The sequence below is a fragment of the Bemisia tabaci genome, chromosome 4 (assembly GCF_918797505.1).
Source record: "Bemisia tabaci chromosome 4, PGI_BMITA_v3".
Classification (NCBI taxonomy): domain Eukaryota; kingdom Metazoa; phylum Arthropoda; class Insecta; order Hemiptera; family Aleyrodidae; genus Bemisia; species Bemisia tabaci.
Genome location: NC_092796.1, coordinates 35,221,684 through 35,237,482, shown reverse-complemented (window position 1 = coordinate 35,237,482; position 15,799 = coordinate 35,221,684). Strand labels below are relative to the sequence as shown.

The 15,799-nt window shown below is 41.6% G+C and overlaps 1 protein-coding gene across 1 annotated transcript in view; it reads left to right on the top strand.

Moving 5' to 3' along the window:
* LOC109033630 (sodium/calcium exchanger Calx) overlaps nt 1-15,799 on the top strand; it is a 55,166-nt gene that overhangs the window by 28,214 nt on the left and 11,153 nt on the right. The window contains exons 2-3 of the mRNA XM_019046368.2: nt 11,991-12,248; nt 15,101-15,409. Coding sequence (XP_018901913.1) covers nt 12,003-12,248; nt 15,101-15,409 — 555 coding nt within the window. The 5' untranslated portion in view covers nt 11,991-12,002. The remainder of the gene's footprint in view (nt 1-11,990; nt 12,249-15,100; nt 15,410-15,799) is intronic.

Here is a 15,799-nt window from a genome sequence, read left to right as displayed (position 1 = left end):
TGCTGCTTTTTCGCCATCGGCTATGAAAGGCTATAAGAAATTGTGTAGAAATTCGTGTGCTTTGTAAATCCGCAAGTTTTTACGGAATCACCATAATATTTACAAAACGCACATTATATTTTCCTTTACTACATATTTGTTTTCATCAATTAAAATAAGAATAATCCATACAGAGTGTGCAAACATTTCAAAGTCATGAGTTGAACAACGCTGACTCCACGAGATTAAATATTAGAGCCTAACACAAAGCGGAGCGGCGCGGCGCGGCAGCGCACTGGCGCCTACAAACCTAACAGGGATACTTCACGCACTGCGCAATGCGTGAAGTATCCCTGTTAGGTTTGTAGGCGCCAATGCGCGTTTCGGCTGGCTGCCCGCCCGCCGCGCTGCGCCGCAGCGTACCACGGCGCTTGAAGCAACTATTTCACACCAGAGGTATTGCACAGTATCATACGAAATTGAAGGCGCTCCAACATATTAAGAATGGCAGGCATCCCTCAAAAGTGCGGAGTTTTCCTCGCAAAATAAATCAAGAAAAAACGGCCCAAAAAGAGAGCGGTAGTCCAAAAACTCACTAAGTCCTAGCATCCGTAATTAGTAACGGATAGCATACACTTTATCGTCAGGCTGTTGCTTAATCGCCATCGGCTATAAAAGGCTATAAGAAATTGTGTTGCCGGCTACAGAAGCTATTGGAAATCTTCCAGTCGGCTGTAGTAAGTCTATGGTATTTTGGAACACAGATTCTACTGCCAATTTTTACCAGGGGAGTTGAGGTTTGAGCAGGTCACGGATGGAGACAAAGAGAGAGAATCTCCATTTTGCTGCCGAGATAGCAGGGAGATAGCCGTGTCTCTCAAATATTCGAATAATCCAGTTTCTTTCGAAATTCGCCTGATCTCCTTTAAATGCAATCACTGAAACAGCTAAAATAGCACAATCGTTCTTGTTTGTATGTAAACGAGACGTATATTAATGAGAAAGCCGTAGCTATGAGTAGCGCTTCTGTGTCAGGATGGGAGTGAAGCCGCTTCACGTGTCGGTGGCTACTTTAGTGATGTATTCCCGAACGGTCTCCATTCCCGAATCCCTACGTATGTCGCCATCTCTCTCGAACCATCGAGTTAGAGACAATCGTTCCAAGATTTAACCGGATATAACAGCATCAGCATGAATTCAAAAATAACTTTCAAATGACGCTTTTTAAATAAAACAATAACTTTAGAAATATCCTGCCAAGTGCAAGTCTACAGCCATTGTCGAGCGTGCTCAAAATAATTTCTCCTTGAAGATCTATATCTGGAAGATTTATCTTTAACCTTTGTGAAATTCACAAAACCCGAGATCATGCTCCAAAGACCCCTTCAAAATCTACTACCGTAGTCCTTCATTTTTCTGCATAAATTGTAGTAAGCGCGATTGAGCGTAGAATCCTAAAATAATGTGATTATTTATCACTGAAGACAGAAGTTTCCAAACCGAATCCTTGGGCGCCTTCGGAGAGTGAACTCTGAAAGTCGAATAGTGTGAATTGCAGAGGTGCGTCGATCTATCGCCTTTTTTTTTGTCACCAGATTTTAGGGAAACCCCCGATTCATAACTTAAAATGCGTCAATTTTTAAGATGATACGACAACGTGATTGTAGGTTCTGCGAGTTATGTGGTCACGGTCCTATCGTTGCTTTCACGTGACGTCATCGATGATGCCTCAGTGCATCGGAACTGAACCGGGAAAGAAACCATGCTTTGAGATAGGCTTGGATTAAAGATGATCCTGTGGGCAGCGAACTGTTAAATTGAATTTATGGAGTGTCTTCGGAAAAGTTATTTGCTTTTGCAACGACGAATTTTAATATGAAAATATTCAATTCCGGCAATAACGAACAATCCATACCCAGTTAGAATCAAAAATATTTAGTCAATCAATATCACCTAGAACTTAGTTCGCAGTTCATACGCACTACGCAGTTTAGAGAAAAACCCCGTTTAAAATTCTAATTTGCCCTAGGGTATAAAATCGCCAAATTATGCTAGGTACAACTCCGTGATTTTTGGCACAGAATTAATCTCAACCGCTCGAAATTTTCTTTGTAAGCCAGTAAAGAGAGGAAATCTCAAATCCAAATTTTCAACATACCTCGAGAAAAATTGCTCTACGGCAAATTTTATGTACCTCATTGGACCAAGGCTGCTTTTCCTGCTAATGGTCACGTGGACTTTATCAAAAAAAACCCCTTAACTAGTGGCGTAGCCAGGGAGAGGGAGGTTTAGGGGATCTTCCCTCCCCCTTGACCGGAAAATCCCCCTTTCCCCCAAACGTAATTTTTCGTGATCTGATGGAATATTTTACCCGCGAACCTTCCTTCATGAGGAATTTTCTATCGTAGACTCCCTTTCCCCCTGAAAAATGTTCGGCTACACCACATGCACTTTTAACAAAAATGAATAACTCTAGAATTAATTATTCGAAGATAAAACTGAAAATGTTTAGCCTCCTCTGCGGGCTGATTATTGAAACTGATAGACAAGGCAAAAGACAAAGAAAACATAGGGTGTATGGAGCAATCGTATTGGTTGAAATGGATCGTTCCTGTACGACCATGTGAGAAAATGATGGACCAACTATAGGGTTTCCCATGTTTTGTGTTCGTTAGTTTATTTATTACCCATCTCCTTCCTTCATTACAACCACCCGCTTCCAAATAGGATCCCTCCATATCACTTTGGTCTTCTTTATCTATAGCTTTGTCTATCAATTTCAATAATTGGCCCGTTGGTTTCATAGCAAGTACGTTTGATAGTTTTCTTTTTCGCAGTCAGAGCACGGGGTGTCCGTCCTTGTACGTTCATCTTGTCTTCATACATCGTATTCGATAAACAGGTGAGATCGTATCGATATCGATCGGTTCAGCATGCAATCATAGCCCCAAAAGTCAATTTAGAAATCTGGGTCTTTTGTGATAGATTTTTTATTCTTTTGAGTCCCAAAATGGCAATGATAAGTGACATTGTCGGGAATTTTCTGATTTTCAGCTTTTCCAACTTAAGTCCTAAAAATTGTGTTTGAGATTATGTTCTATTGTTTTGAAGCAAACGATACATCGAACCACTATCGAATACGATCCATTGGATGGACTGGTTGATTTTCGACCCCATGTCCAGTTCCCACCATTACCTGCCTCAAGGATCTAAGCGTATAATTAGAAGTTGGAAGTCGTCGCTCGTTGCAGGCGGCGGCGCGGCGCGGCGTTGGTAACGATGGGAACGTCGGATTCATGTTCTTCGTTTTCGTTAGTTTCGTGATCAGATCGCGAGCCGCCACCGCGCCGATACACCTCAACTGCTTGCCAGTTTCCCCGCCTAATCTTCATTTTGTAAGCTTCGATGATGATCCCATATCGACCTGATTCGTTGCCGTTCCATAAACAGCTTCTTTCCGCAGTGGGGTGGCGCGCTATACGATATATCGATTGATCTGGCAGTTAAACCCATGGAAAAGGATTGATAAACAAGGTGTTTGCAAAGAACACTCATAATAATCGATTCTTTACCACGACTTATTCAAATGGAGAAATATCGAAAATCGATCTTTCACGCCTTGCCACTGTATCTATCCTTGGGGAGGTCCCATATAATTTACTTTGTACATGGGAGGTTTAAGAACAACGCCTCTAAGTAGCATCGTAAATAGGACATTTTTCTGCAAAACTTGAGTAGAATTCATTAGTTCAACTTTGAAGAACTAGTTCAAATAGTTCTTTAATAGTTCCCAGAACTTCAACTAGTTCAAATGAATCTCTTTCCGGAGGGTTTCCTCTAGCACTTTTTTCAAGATTTCGAGGTCAGCGTACACGCATTTTCGATTTTGTATGGGGATTTATAAATTAAAATGGGAGGACTAAACTAAGTGCGCCTTCGTCTCAGTGGCTATGCAATTTGAGCTACTCGGAAGTTAAAATAGTCGTATCATTATTTTGGTCTCGTAAAACATAGTGTTGAATGAAGCCCCAAATGCAGTGCGAGCGTAAAGTTGAAGGAAACGTGGCCTCGGTTATTTTTAACGAACATACTGATTTAAATTATTATGTCAAGGTATTTTAACATTGGGTCGCTTTTTGAAGAGACCGTGTAGAAAAATTAAAACCGACATTCAATGAAAGAATCGGTTGTTTTTTTTTCTATAAAACCTCTACCTCTCTAAGGAAATTGTTCGTGAAACTCAATTTGACCTTGTTAAAGACCCCAATAGAAACTGAAAGCAAGGGAACTCTTAAAAATGAAACATTGGATCATGAATAAGGAGGAATATTGTGGACTAGTTGTTGTACCGTACACCCAAGATGTAATCCTGAAACTAGGGAATCAGTATTTTGTCGAAATGTATGATATAGCTCTCAAGAAAGCCGATAAATCCAGATCTTGCCCCCAGTTAAAAGAAGATGGCTAATGTTCCAAACCACTAATCTCTGTTTGCGACGTTGCAGACTTCCGGTTATATTTGTCTTTTATGTGGAAAATTAGTCATCGTAATTTCTTGAAAACTCCCTCGACTTTTCCTCTCTGTTAGGAAAATAATCTGTATACATTTCAAGCTATGCAGCTGGCTTGTTTCTTTTAAGGAAATATAATAGGAGCTGAAATTTTGAAATAGTGCAATAAAGATACGTGGTTTCGGACTTTAGCCATCGATATTAGGGATCACGAAAATGCTCATCTCTCTAAATTGAATGAAAATGCATTCTTGAGATAAGATAAGATAAGATAAGATATATTTATTTCAACAGGCAAGACCTTTTCATGTTTAATTCTTGGAGGCGCGCGTCTCAAATCATGTGAATATTTGTTGTAACCTTTCCTTGCATCTAATGGTTCTCATGCTTACTTGGCCAGCTTTCAAGAAGTGTCTGTAGACTCCTGGCCGCCTCATTCTCGTATTGTCTAATTGTGCATAAATACCAGTTTTGTTGCTTATATTTTTTCATTGATTCAGTCGGTAGCCTCAAAAATGTGGCTAACGTCACCGCCTAACGACAGACACCGCTGCCGATTTATGCTTTAATTACCGGATTCGTTCCTCTTTTTTGAGATTTGTTCGAATCATTTTTTCGAAAGACGGCAACGGCCACTGGCTGGTGGCTACGACCTTACCTTGTCAAATCTCACTCGGTAGCCTTGTTTTGAAGTGTTGCTCGACTGTAATAAAACTCATTGAGCTTTTCTCTCAAATTTTATCATTTCAACATCGCTGTTTAATGACTTTATGGACCGTGATTCTTCACGTTTAGGTCAACCTAAATTTCGGTGCCTTCAAATACGTTGGGGAAAAAAATCATCTTTATTGTGATCGAATACAAATTAGATCGCGCTCAGCGGAAAGGAACCAAGTCACTTCAGCTGTTGCCAAATTCAATTGGGCATTTTAATTTTTCACGTCAGAACGTTTGTGCGGACTCCTTTGAAAATTTCAAAGAATTTGCTTCGCACCACGAAGAAAATTCACTGGAATTCTCACAAAAACCCGCACAACCTTTTTCATGTAAAAAACTAAATTGCCCAATTTAATTTGGCGATAGCTGACGTAGCTTAGCTCTTTTCTGCTTAACGCGGTCCAATTATTTAACCTGTCAGTTCGAATCTCGGAGTGAAAAAAATGTGTGAAAAAAATGCGAACTGATTGGAGCCGATTGTTTCAGTGATTCGAGCTTATTTTGGTGCATATTGTCGATAAATCTCAAAGAGATTCTCGAGCAGTGGTGCCAAAGTTTTCGCTTTTTGACTCGAAAATTTAAGAGATTGAAAACTTCGCAGATGGATCGTTTCATAACTCCAGATATTCGCCAGTGTTATGTGAGGTGAACAAAATGTTTTGAAAAACAAAATGATAAGGAATAGTAAAAAAAAAAATGCGCGTTTGAACCTAAAATAAAAAGCATCCTCTACAAAAAATGAATGTTGGAATACCTCGGATTTTGAATCGATATATCTGTTTCGATGGATTATCTTTGTAAGTCACATTAATTGTGACTATGAACCTACGGAGAGACTTTAACGACTGGTCAGAAAAAAGGAAGTAAATGAAAAATGCGCGTTTAAACTTTGAACCTGAAAAGCATTCTTATACAGAGAATAAATGTTTGAATATCTCGGATTAGGGTCGGTTTTTAACCAACAGATTCATTTGGGATACATTCATTTGCGGCACCTGTGACATCTTGAACATTTTTTCTCAGGCCTATATAATTAGCGGGCAAAGAAAAAGACGAATTATTTCATGTAAGAGGCGTTAAATGAGGTTGTTATCAGTAATTTTATTCGATGAAATCCGAAAGAATCGATATCTGTTTCAACAGATAATCTTCGTACGTCACACGTGTAACTGACAATGAACCTACGAAGAGACTTCACCGACTGGTTAGAAAAAAAGAAGTAAATGAAAAGTGCGCGTTTGAACTTGGAACCTGAAAAGCATTTCTTCGCAGAAAATAAATGTTTGAATTTCTCGGATTTGGGTCGTTTTTTAACCGACAGATTCATTTGGAACACATTCATTTTCAGCACCTGTGATATCTGAACGTTTTCTTTCAGGCCTAAATAACGAGCAAAGGGACGAATAATTTCATGTAAGAGGCGTTAAATGAGGTTGTTATCAGTAATTTTATTCAATGAAATCCGAAAGCATCGATATCTGTTTCGATGGATTATCCTCGCACGTCACTTCAGTGACCGACAATGAACCTACGGAGAGACTTAAACGACTGGTTAGAAAAAAGGAAGCAAACGAAAAGCGCGCATTTGAACCTCTACTGGACCTACGGGTTCTCTACTCGTGGGCGCGGCGGTCACAAAAGTATTCAGTAACATGAGAATATCGATGGTTAAAGTGAGAAACCACGTATCTTCGTTGGGGTGTTTCAAAATCTCTGCTTCTCCTTTATTTTTCCAAAGAGAATTAAGTTAACTATGTATACAGCTTGAAGTATACGCAATATTTTGCTGATGTCGAAGAAAAATCAAGAAACTTTTCAATAAATTAAGTTGACTAAGTTCACCAGAGAAAGAATTAAGTCCTACTTGAAGTCTGCAACGTCGCAAACGGAGATACGTCAGACACGTGGTTTTGGACTTTAGCCATCGACATCATCAATTCGATACGGCGATGAAGACGTCATAATTCTTCGAGAACCAATGCTCTTTCGTTATTCTCGTGTGAGAAAATGCGGTGGGCGTTTTGAGTCATTTTGTTTATCATCTGCCCGTGTCTCTGAATTCTTTTGCCCAAGCAAAGCCGGAAATGTTCGTAGCGCTTCAGGCGCGCGCGATAAATGAAATAAATCTCCGAGCGAGTAAGCGAAGCTTTTAAATTGGAATACAGGACTCGGCTGACCTTTATCAAGACACTTATATTTAGTTGTGTAGGATTGTTCTCTAAGGACGACTCCCAAGCTGAGAGATCAAAAAACGAAGATGGGCTATAATCGGAAGTGCCTCAGTTAGATGCTCTTTAAAACCAGTTAATTTTACTAGTGACGAGGCGTGAATGATCGATTATCGATATTTCCTCTCTGAAGCTGTGCTAAAGAATCGATTATTACACCGAAAAAAATCTCCAGCCGTGGAAGCCGTACTTACGGGCTATATAGACATACCGTCCGCGTTTCGGGCTCAGAGGCCTAAAATCCCGGACGTAGCACCCGGAGCAATCGAAGCTGCGGCTCTAGCACCCGGAACCTCCGGCCTCTGAGCCCGGAACGGACGGTATGTCTTTGTAGCCCGGAGCTTTTTTTTCAGTGTAAGGTGTTTGTTGCGTACACCCTATTTATCGATCCTTTCTCATAGGTTCGAATGGCAGATCGATCGATGTATCGCAAAAGCACGCCTCGCCACTGAATTATCACTTTGGAAACGTTCTATCGGCACAAAGTGAAGAAAATGAACAAAATATTGAATGGAACCGATGACTCGGTATAATATTTACCCTTGCCTGTTGCTAAGATATCACAGACTGAGAGTAGAACTGAAGATTTTGCTTATTTTGTCTTGGGATTAAGCGATAGGAAACTTTTAGAAATGGGTCGTGTTCGAATTGAACACAATGCGCAAATGTTAACTTTATAAGAGGTAAAAAAAGGAATACAAATCAGAGAAGAATCGAAAAAGAGAAACTTCGCCTGATTTAAAAAACAACGTTTCTGCTATTTTTTTTAAAATTTGTTATCGTAAATAATATTAAAAAATGTAAATTTTTTATTCACTGCTATAAAGACGTTGGTAATTTTTAATCATATGTATTGTTTACTGAGTGTTCGCGTGTGTACGAATTATTGCCTAACCGTATTATAATTTATTCTATTTTGAAAAGATTCCATAGAGTTGGTGATCCATGAATGAATGTCAAATTCTCAATCCTAACGAGTCATTTAGCTCTGCTCTGAAGTGCAAAGACATACTTATGTGTTAATTTGTGAAGTGTTAAATGAATTCCTGTCTCTGAATGTGTTGTCATTAAGCCAACAGCGATGATTCGTCCATAGAGTTATTGTTTCAGCCCAGCAAAATAGTCCTTGAGATCGTCATTTTCCTTCAGAATTGGTCTCTGGTAATCTCTGTCAAAAACAAATTATAATGTGTATCAATCGGTTATATCATCTCGCGTTTGCGTGTCTTTAATTTTTCCTGGTCATGTTTCAGCGCCACCACTGCTGGGAGTGGTGGTTCATAATTAAATACTCAGCTTCTTAACCGAAAAGAACCGTCAAAAAGCTAATGGTTCGTTGAAAACACCAGAGGTGCTAATTTTACAACAAGGCCTGCTGAAACCTGAAGTTATTTTTACGGACAAATTACTTTGACATTTTTGTAACGCTTAATGTGATCACGCACCTCGTCCTCGTCAAATAACAAACCAAAAGTCAAAACTATTTGCTACACTTGCGGCTGGCCAGGAAAAAACAGAAGATGAGAAATGGCGAAATGATAACACAACGCGGTATTATAACCCATGATTAAATTTTTCAAAAATATTCCCGAGAATCCATTTTGAACCCCAAGGAACACCCCAAAATGCTTGCGAATACTGAAAACTATTTCCAACTATTTGTGCAGTTCACTTTCGTTGATGTTATTTAAAACTACTCTATGATACATTTTCTCCCTGATTTATTGAAATACTTTTCCCTAATATTTGCACTTGCAATACCTAGATCTAGGAAACTTAGGATTTGTAAAATCGGAAATTCTGTGAACTTTAGGGATTTTTTTTCTTAAAATGTTTAGGGGGTTGGTCAGTCGATTGACTCATCAACACTTCCTATAAACCACCATTAGATCTCATCCCCACCTACTTTATAGTCGGAACTTTTGTAATCGAAATCCTTCGAGAGCTAGGTCTAGTTCTTGACTTTTTGTTACCTTTAGTCGGGATAAATATTTTTCTTTTCGCCTTTTCTTTGTCCATGTCGAAGGTAGAAAAAAAAATAATCGAATGAGACCCGTTTTGCATTATAATTGAGTATGCACCCTTCTTTGAATGTAATTTGAGTGGCATTTAAGACGATACAAACAAATAAACAACTCTTTCAATTATTTTAAGCCATCTATTTACAAATTCCACCATCTTCTTGGGTCCTAGGCAGCCCCTCTAAACCCGAGACGGTTGACGTATAAATTCCCTGCCCGGAGGTAGGTTTAGAAGTAAATGGATGCAAATGTTGCCCGTAAATCACAGAACTGAGTCCTCAGACGCTTTTCTCCGTGGATTGGAATCCTGTCTATCGGGTTCAAAAATGCATCAAAGCCTTTCGCCGAAATTCCGCTTATGTGCACGCGCCTCAAGAATTTTAATCTTGCAACGATGGATCGTGATGTGTAATAGCGACCTTGACCGTGGTGGAGTCTCGTTCGTGAATGATACCAATTTGGATATCCCCCCTTCCCGCCCCCTCTCACCCCGCGTGCCCCCCCCCCCCCCCCCGCCGCCGCCGCGGGATAAGTATCCGAGTGATCTGTAATCAAGACGACCCACCATCACCAACTCTAGCGCCATCCGGAGCGCTCCCCCCTCTCCATCATTATTTATAGGAACCGGCAGAAGGGTGTGGGCGCTTTTTGGCGTGTTTAGTCCGTAGCCCACCGTCGATTCAACGCAGAGAAGTCAGAAGATCGCGCGTAGTCAAGGACTTATTTTCCTTTTGTACCTGAAGTCAGAGAAGATCAGAGCAATTTGAACTTAAAACCGAAGGTGAGGCGTGAATGATCGATTATCGATTTTTCCCCATTTGAAGATATGGCAAAAGATCGATTATCAAGGTGCTTGTCGCGAACACCCTGTTTATCGATCCTTTTCCATATGTTTAAATCGCAGATAGATCGATATATCGCAAAGCTCGTCACGCCACTGCTTAAACCCCCAACACTATGAATATTTTTCCCTGAAATTTTCAGGAATTTTGAGTGTGATTGCGAACAAAATTATCTGAAAAATTGGAAGAAAAATATTTATAAGTTTAGCGAGAAAGTCGTGTTTTGTAAAGGAAATCTGGCAACACCTGAAGGTTTATACGGCGTTTTGCCGGCTGCACTAGGAAAGCGCGCAAAGAGGGGAAAATTTAGAAAAAGGCAGTGTTAGGAAAGCGCGCAAAAATCATATTAATCATACAAATAAGGAAAGCGCGCAAAGAATTAGGCGTTGAAGTGCGCAAGTGTGAGTGTCTCATCTGATAGCCGCCCGACAGGATCCTGACATCCTGTGATACCGTGTAGGCAGTGGACAAAGCTCACGAATTTTGCAGCTTACTTGTTGCCGGACAAGTTTTCCGTACTTACTTTTTAGAGCTTGCGCGCTTCTCTGGTTTACCGGTTTTTCCTTAGCACGCAGAATACGAACCACCCATTTTAACCAATAGGATCGCTCCACACGGAGAAAAAAACTTGGTGCGTGGGACCCGAAGTTGAGGTCATATGGATCTCTGAAGTTTTCGGACCACGTATCTAAAAACTTGAGGTCGAGCTGCCGAAGTTCGGGTCAGACATCTAAAGTACTCCGATATATACCGAAGGGTTCGGGTCACACATCTGAAGTACTCCGGTACATACCGAGGTGCCTCAATGTCTGACCCGAACTTGGGCAGCTCGACCTCAAGTTTTCGGATGCGTGATCGGGAAACTTGAAAGATCCATATGACCTCAACTTCGGGTCCCATGCACGAAGTTTTTTTCTCCGTGCATGCTCCCTATGTCTTCTTTGTCTATAGCTTCGTCTATCAGTTTCATTAATCAGCCCACTGGTGTTCGTGCGGTCCAAGGTCCCGGCTCATACAGTTATCCTATGCTTCTTGTAATGGGCCTTTTGCAAACTTTTGCTAGAGCAAATATAAGAGTTGTTTCCTACAGATGATGCCTCAAAAATCACGATGGGCGCATCGGCAAAGTCTGAAATGCACTCATAACTTCACAATCTGCGTAAGAAATTTGCGGTTTTTTGAGCTTCCCGCTTCAAAAACGATACTACGGCACAGGTGAACATTTTGTTAGAGGAGTCGTTCCATCGTCGGCAATGTTCATCATGGCCGACGCTTCCGCAGTTCCGCGCGTAATTCGAGGTGAGTTCAGGGTCAATCAAGGCGGGCGAGGAAAATATGAACGTAAACACGCCGATTGTTATCTGGTCTAATGCTGCTCAGGTGTTAGCTCGTCTCATCATACGTGTTTTGGCGAATTGGCGTCGGCCATGATGAATATTGCCGACGATGGAACGCCTCCTCTAACAAAATGTTCACCTGTGCCGTAGTATCGTTTTTGAAGCGGGAAGCTCAAAAAACCGCAAATTTCTTACGCAGATTGTGAAGTTATGAGTGCATTTCAGACTTTGCCAATGCGCTCATCGTGATTTTTGAGGCATTATCTATAAGAAACAAATCTTAGTTTTGATATAGCAAAAGTTTGCAACAGGCCCATTCTAGGTTTTGGTTTGTAATTTGAAATTGGTGTTTCAGGGTTGGGGAGCCATGACGGGGCACAACGTCTCGCACTACCCGTGGGGCCCGCCGGACGTGTGCGGGCCCGGTCTGATCCTCCCGCTGGTCGACGAGCGGCTCTGGAACCTCAAGTTCCGCGCCACCCTCTACTTCCTGGCCCTCCTCTACTGCTTCATCGGGGTCGCCATCGTCACCGACGTCTTCATGTCCGCCATCGAGATGATCACCAGCAAGACCCGCAAGGTCTACCTCTCCAAACTTGCCAAGGGCAAGAAGGTTAGTTCCTCCCATACTCAACGGAGAATTCCCATGCAATTTTTTATTGCTTCATCTGAAAGTGCTCAGAGAGCTGATTTCACTGTATTTTTTATAATTTTTTTCGCATGTGGGAAATAGTATAAAAATAGATTTAAAAGTGAGAAAATGCACCGCCTAGTGACGTCATCTGGCGGCACACTGGAAAAAAAACACATTGGATCTAGAGTCCAGACTCTTGAGAACATTGACAAGAGAAAGAACTCTTGATTCAATCAGATGTAAGCTTAAATCAAAAGGAAATCCGCTCAAATTAAGAGGCTTGGTTCTTGCTTAAATCTGATTGAATCAATAGTATTTTTTCTTGTCGATGTTTTTAAGAGTCTGGACTCTAGATCCAATGTTATTTTTTTCCAGTGCATTTCCCATTTAAGCACACGTATTTTAGCAGATGAGATCATTCCTATTCCATTCAGGACATTTTCCGATATATTTTGACGCTCCTCCCTTAATTCATTCCTAGGATTGAGATTTGGTCGGAATGACACCCCTAACTTCATTAAAGGGAACACTGTGATATGTCACGATGCTGTAGCACGTGTCCCTGAACTGTGGCTAGATTGTTGAATCGTTATTGAATGCGACCTTGATCGATATACATCGTTGTTAAGAAAGGGATTTATCGATCAATGTCGTTCGATATCGACGCAAAAATCGACCCGCTGGAATCGTGGATCTGTTGAAGACGACTGAAGACGAAATGGGGTGGGGAACATTGTTGCAAGCCGTGCATCTTGGCTCATGGAACGGGACCTGGACTCGATAAACGCCGACTGCAGCGCCAAGAGACAACGAATCGCGAAATAACTCGACTCGAGAATAATGCACAGCAATTTTAACGCTCTAGTTGGTTCACGCAGACTCGCCTGCCAGGCTAATCACCGCTCAGCACTCAGCGTTGGGGATTTTTTGAAAAAGTCGATTAATCGAATCGATTCTACTTCGAGAATCCGCCCAGAATCCTTGAGAATCCGATCTTATCGATTTAAATCGTGACGAAAAATAGATTTTTCGAAATTTGATTTTTAAAAAATCGAAAAGCACGAAGGCTTAACATTTGCTCTCTACAAGATAAGAAAAAAAGGTGAAGTTTACCGAAATCTTGGTCTAAAACTCGGTTCATGCGCCAATTTAATACACAGGGCCGGATTTAGGGGGTGGCCTCATGGGCCGCGGCCCGTTGCGGCAAATTTTGCAATTTTTTCAAATGTAGGTATGAAAAAATTATAAACGAGAAAAGTCGACAAAATCTCTCATTTCCTTAGAGTATAGTAATTTCTAATTGTGTCGTCTTTCGGTGATGCAAGAGACAGCACCTTTAATTCGAGTTAAGAGAGAAATTAAACACGCAATTTGGCCCGGGACGGCGGCGCGGCGCAGGAAGCAATGACGACGAGGACTTAAGATGAAAAGGAGGAGCTCTCGGCGAGGCGGTCGGCAAGTAACTCATTGTAGCGCCTACAAGACTGTACGAATTCTTCACGCATTGCGTAAAACACATTGCGTTCAGCAGCGGTCGGCGCGGCGTGAAAGGCATAGCGCCTACAAGACTGCATGAATGCTTCACGCATTGCGCCAGAGCGCAGTTAGCGCGGCGGAAGTTAAAATTATTAAACCACATATCGACGGCGTAAGTCCGCAATCACATATCGACGGTGAAACTACCAAACCACGTATCTCGGTTTGCGACGTCGCAAACTTCCTGTCATACTTTATTTTTTAAATGAAAAACTACTTGACATCCAGTCTTGAAAATTTCTATGATTTTTCCTCTTTGTGCGGAGAAAATTCCGTGAAAATTTCAAGGAATGATATTGATTTGGTCTACTTCAAAAAAATAAAATGTGAGCGTAGATTTTTAAACACCGCAAACTAGATACGTGGTTTGGTAGTTTCACCGTCGAATCTCGTTTGCGGTGTCTGAAAATCTCCGCCTCTGTGTTATCTTTTTAAAGAAGACCAAATTGACATCATTCCTTGAAGTTTTTGCAGAATTTTCTTCGCACAGAGAAGAAAAATCACGGAAGTTTTAAAGAATTACCGTTGAGTAGTTTTCCGTTTAAAAAATAAAGTATGACCGAAAGTCTGCGACATCGCAAACCGAGTTATGTGGTTGCCGACTTACGCCGTCGATATGTTCGCTCTTTCATAATTTTTTCGTTCATTTCTTGTAAATGGATGACCTTGTCCACACAGAGATAGGTTTACAGAACTTAACTTTCGCGCAAAGTTCCGTGACCCTTTGCTAGTATAGTGTTGACAGGGTTTTCGCAAAAAATGTGTCCAACACGAGTAAACGCGTCTTATGCACCCCCTCCCCCATCCGACACGTTCACTTGATGTTTCAAAGCGAATGAGAAGAAGGCGGTAAAATATAGGCGGCCCATGATGATACATTCGAGTAGCAAAAAAGGACGTTTCGATTTTGAGGAAAATAATCTATTTACTCGATGAATCGAATCCATTATAATCGATGCGATTTAATCGATTTTTCCGGTTTAAAGCACGATTTTTCAGGAAAGTCGTTCAGCAGCGGTCGGCGTGAAACACATAGCGCCTGCAAGACTGCATGAATACTTCACGCAGTGCGTCAAACAGTGCGTGATGACACACAAAATGAAAAGGAAAAGAAGAAGACAGGGAGGGGATTGAAGCGGAATTGTTAAGGTGCTCAATGCCCCGAGATTTGTGGTTTGAAAGAGAGTAGTGGAGGTTAGGAGTCGTAGAGCGCGAGGGAGTGCTGTAAAGCGACCCATATGTATGTATTATTATTATTTATTTAATTTCATGTTATTTTTACTTTTGATGAGCAGCAGAACGGGAGCTACAACGCGGTGGAGGACGGTCCGCAGCCGGAGACGAACCTGAAGGAAGACGAGCCGGAGGTGATCGAGGTGCGGGTGTGGAACGACACGGTGGCCAACCTGACGCTCATGGCGCTGGGGACCTCGGCACCCGAGATCCTCATCTCCGTCGTCGAGATCGTCGGCCACCACTTCGAGTCCGGGAAGTTGGGGCCGGGAACCATCGTCGGGTCCGCCGCCTTCAACCTCCTCATCATCACCAGCGTCTGCATGCTCGCCCTCCCCGCCGGGGACATCCGCAGGATCCAGAGGTTCAAGGTGAGGACATGCATTGGAAAAAAAAAAAAACACATTGGATCTAGAGTCCAGGCTCATAAAAACATCGACAAAAAAAATACCCTTGATTCAATCAGATTTGAGCTTAAATCAAGAACCAAGCCTCTTAATTTGAGCGGATTTCCTTTTGATTTAAGCTTAAATCTGATTGAATCAGAGTCCTTTTTCTTGTCAATGTTTTCAAGAGTCTGGACTCTAGATCCAATGTGTTTCTTCTTTCCAGTGTGGTATCTAGAACTGAGAAAAACCGGGAAACTGACATCCTTCAGGGGAAGTTTCGGAAAAATCAGGGAATCTATTCCAGATAGGTACAGGGATCGGAGAATCTGCACGCAGATTTTTTATCGCTTCACCTAAGCGTGCTTGAAGAGC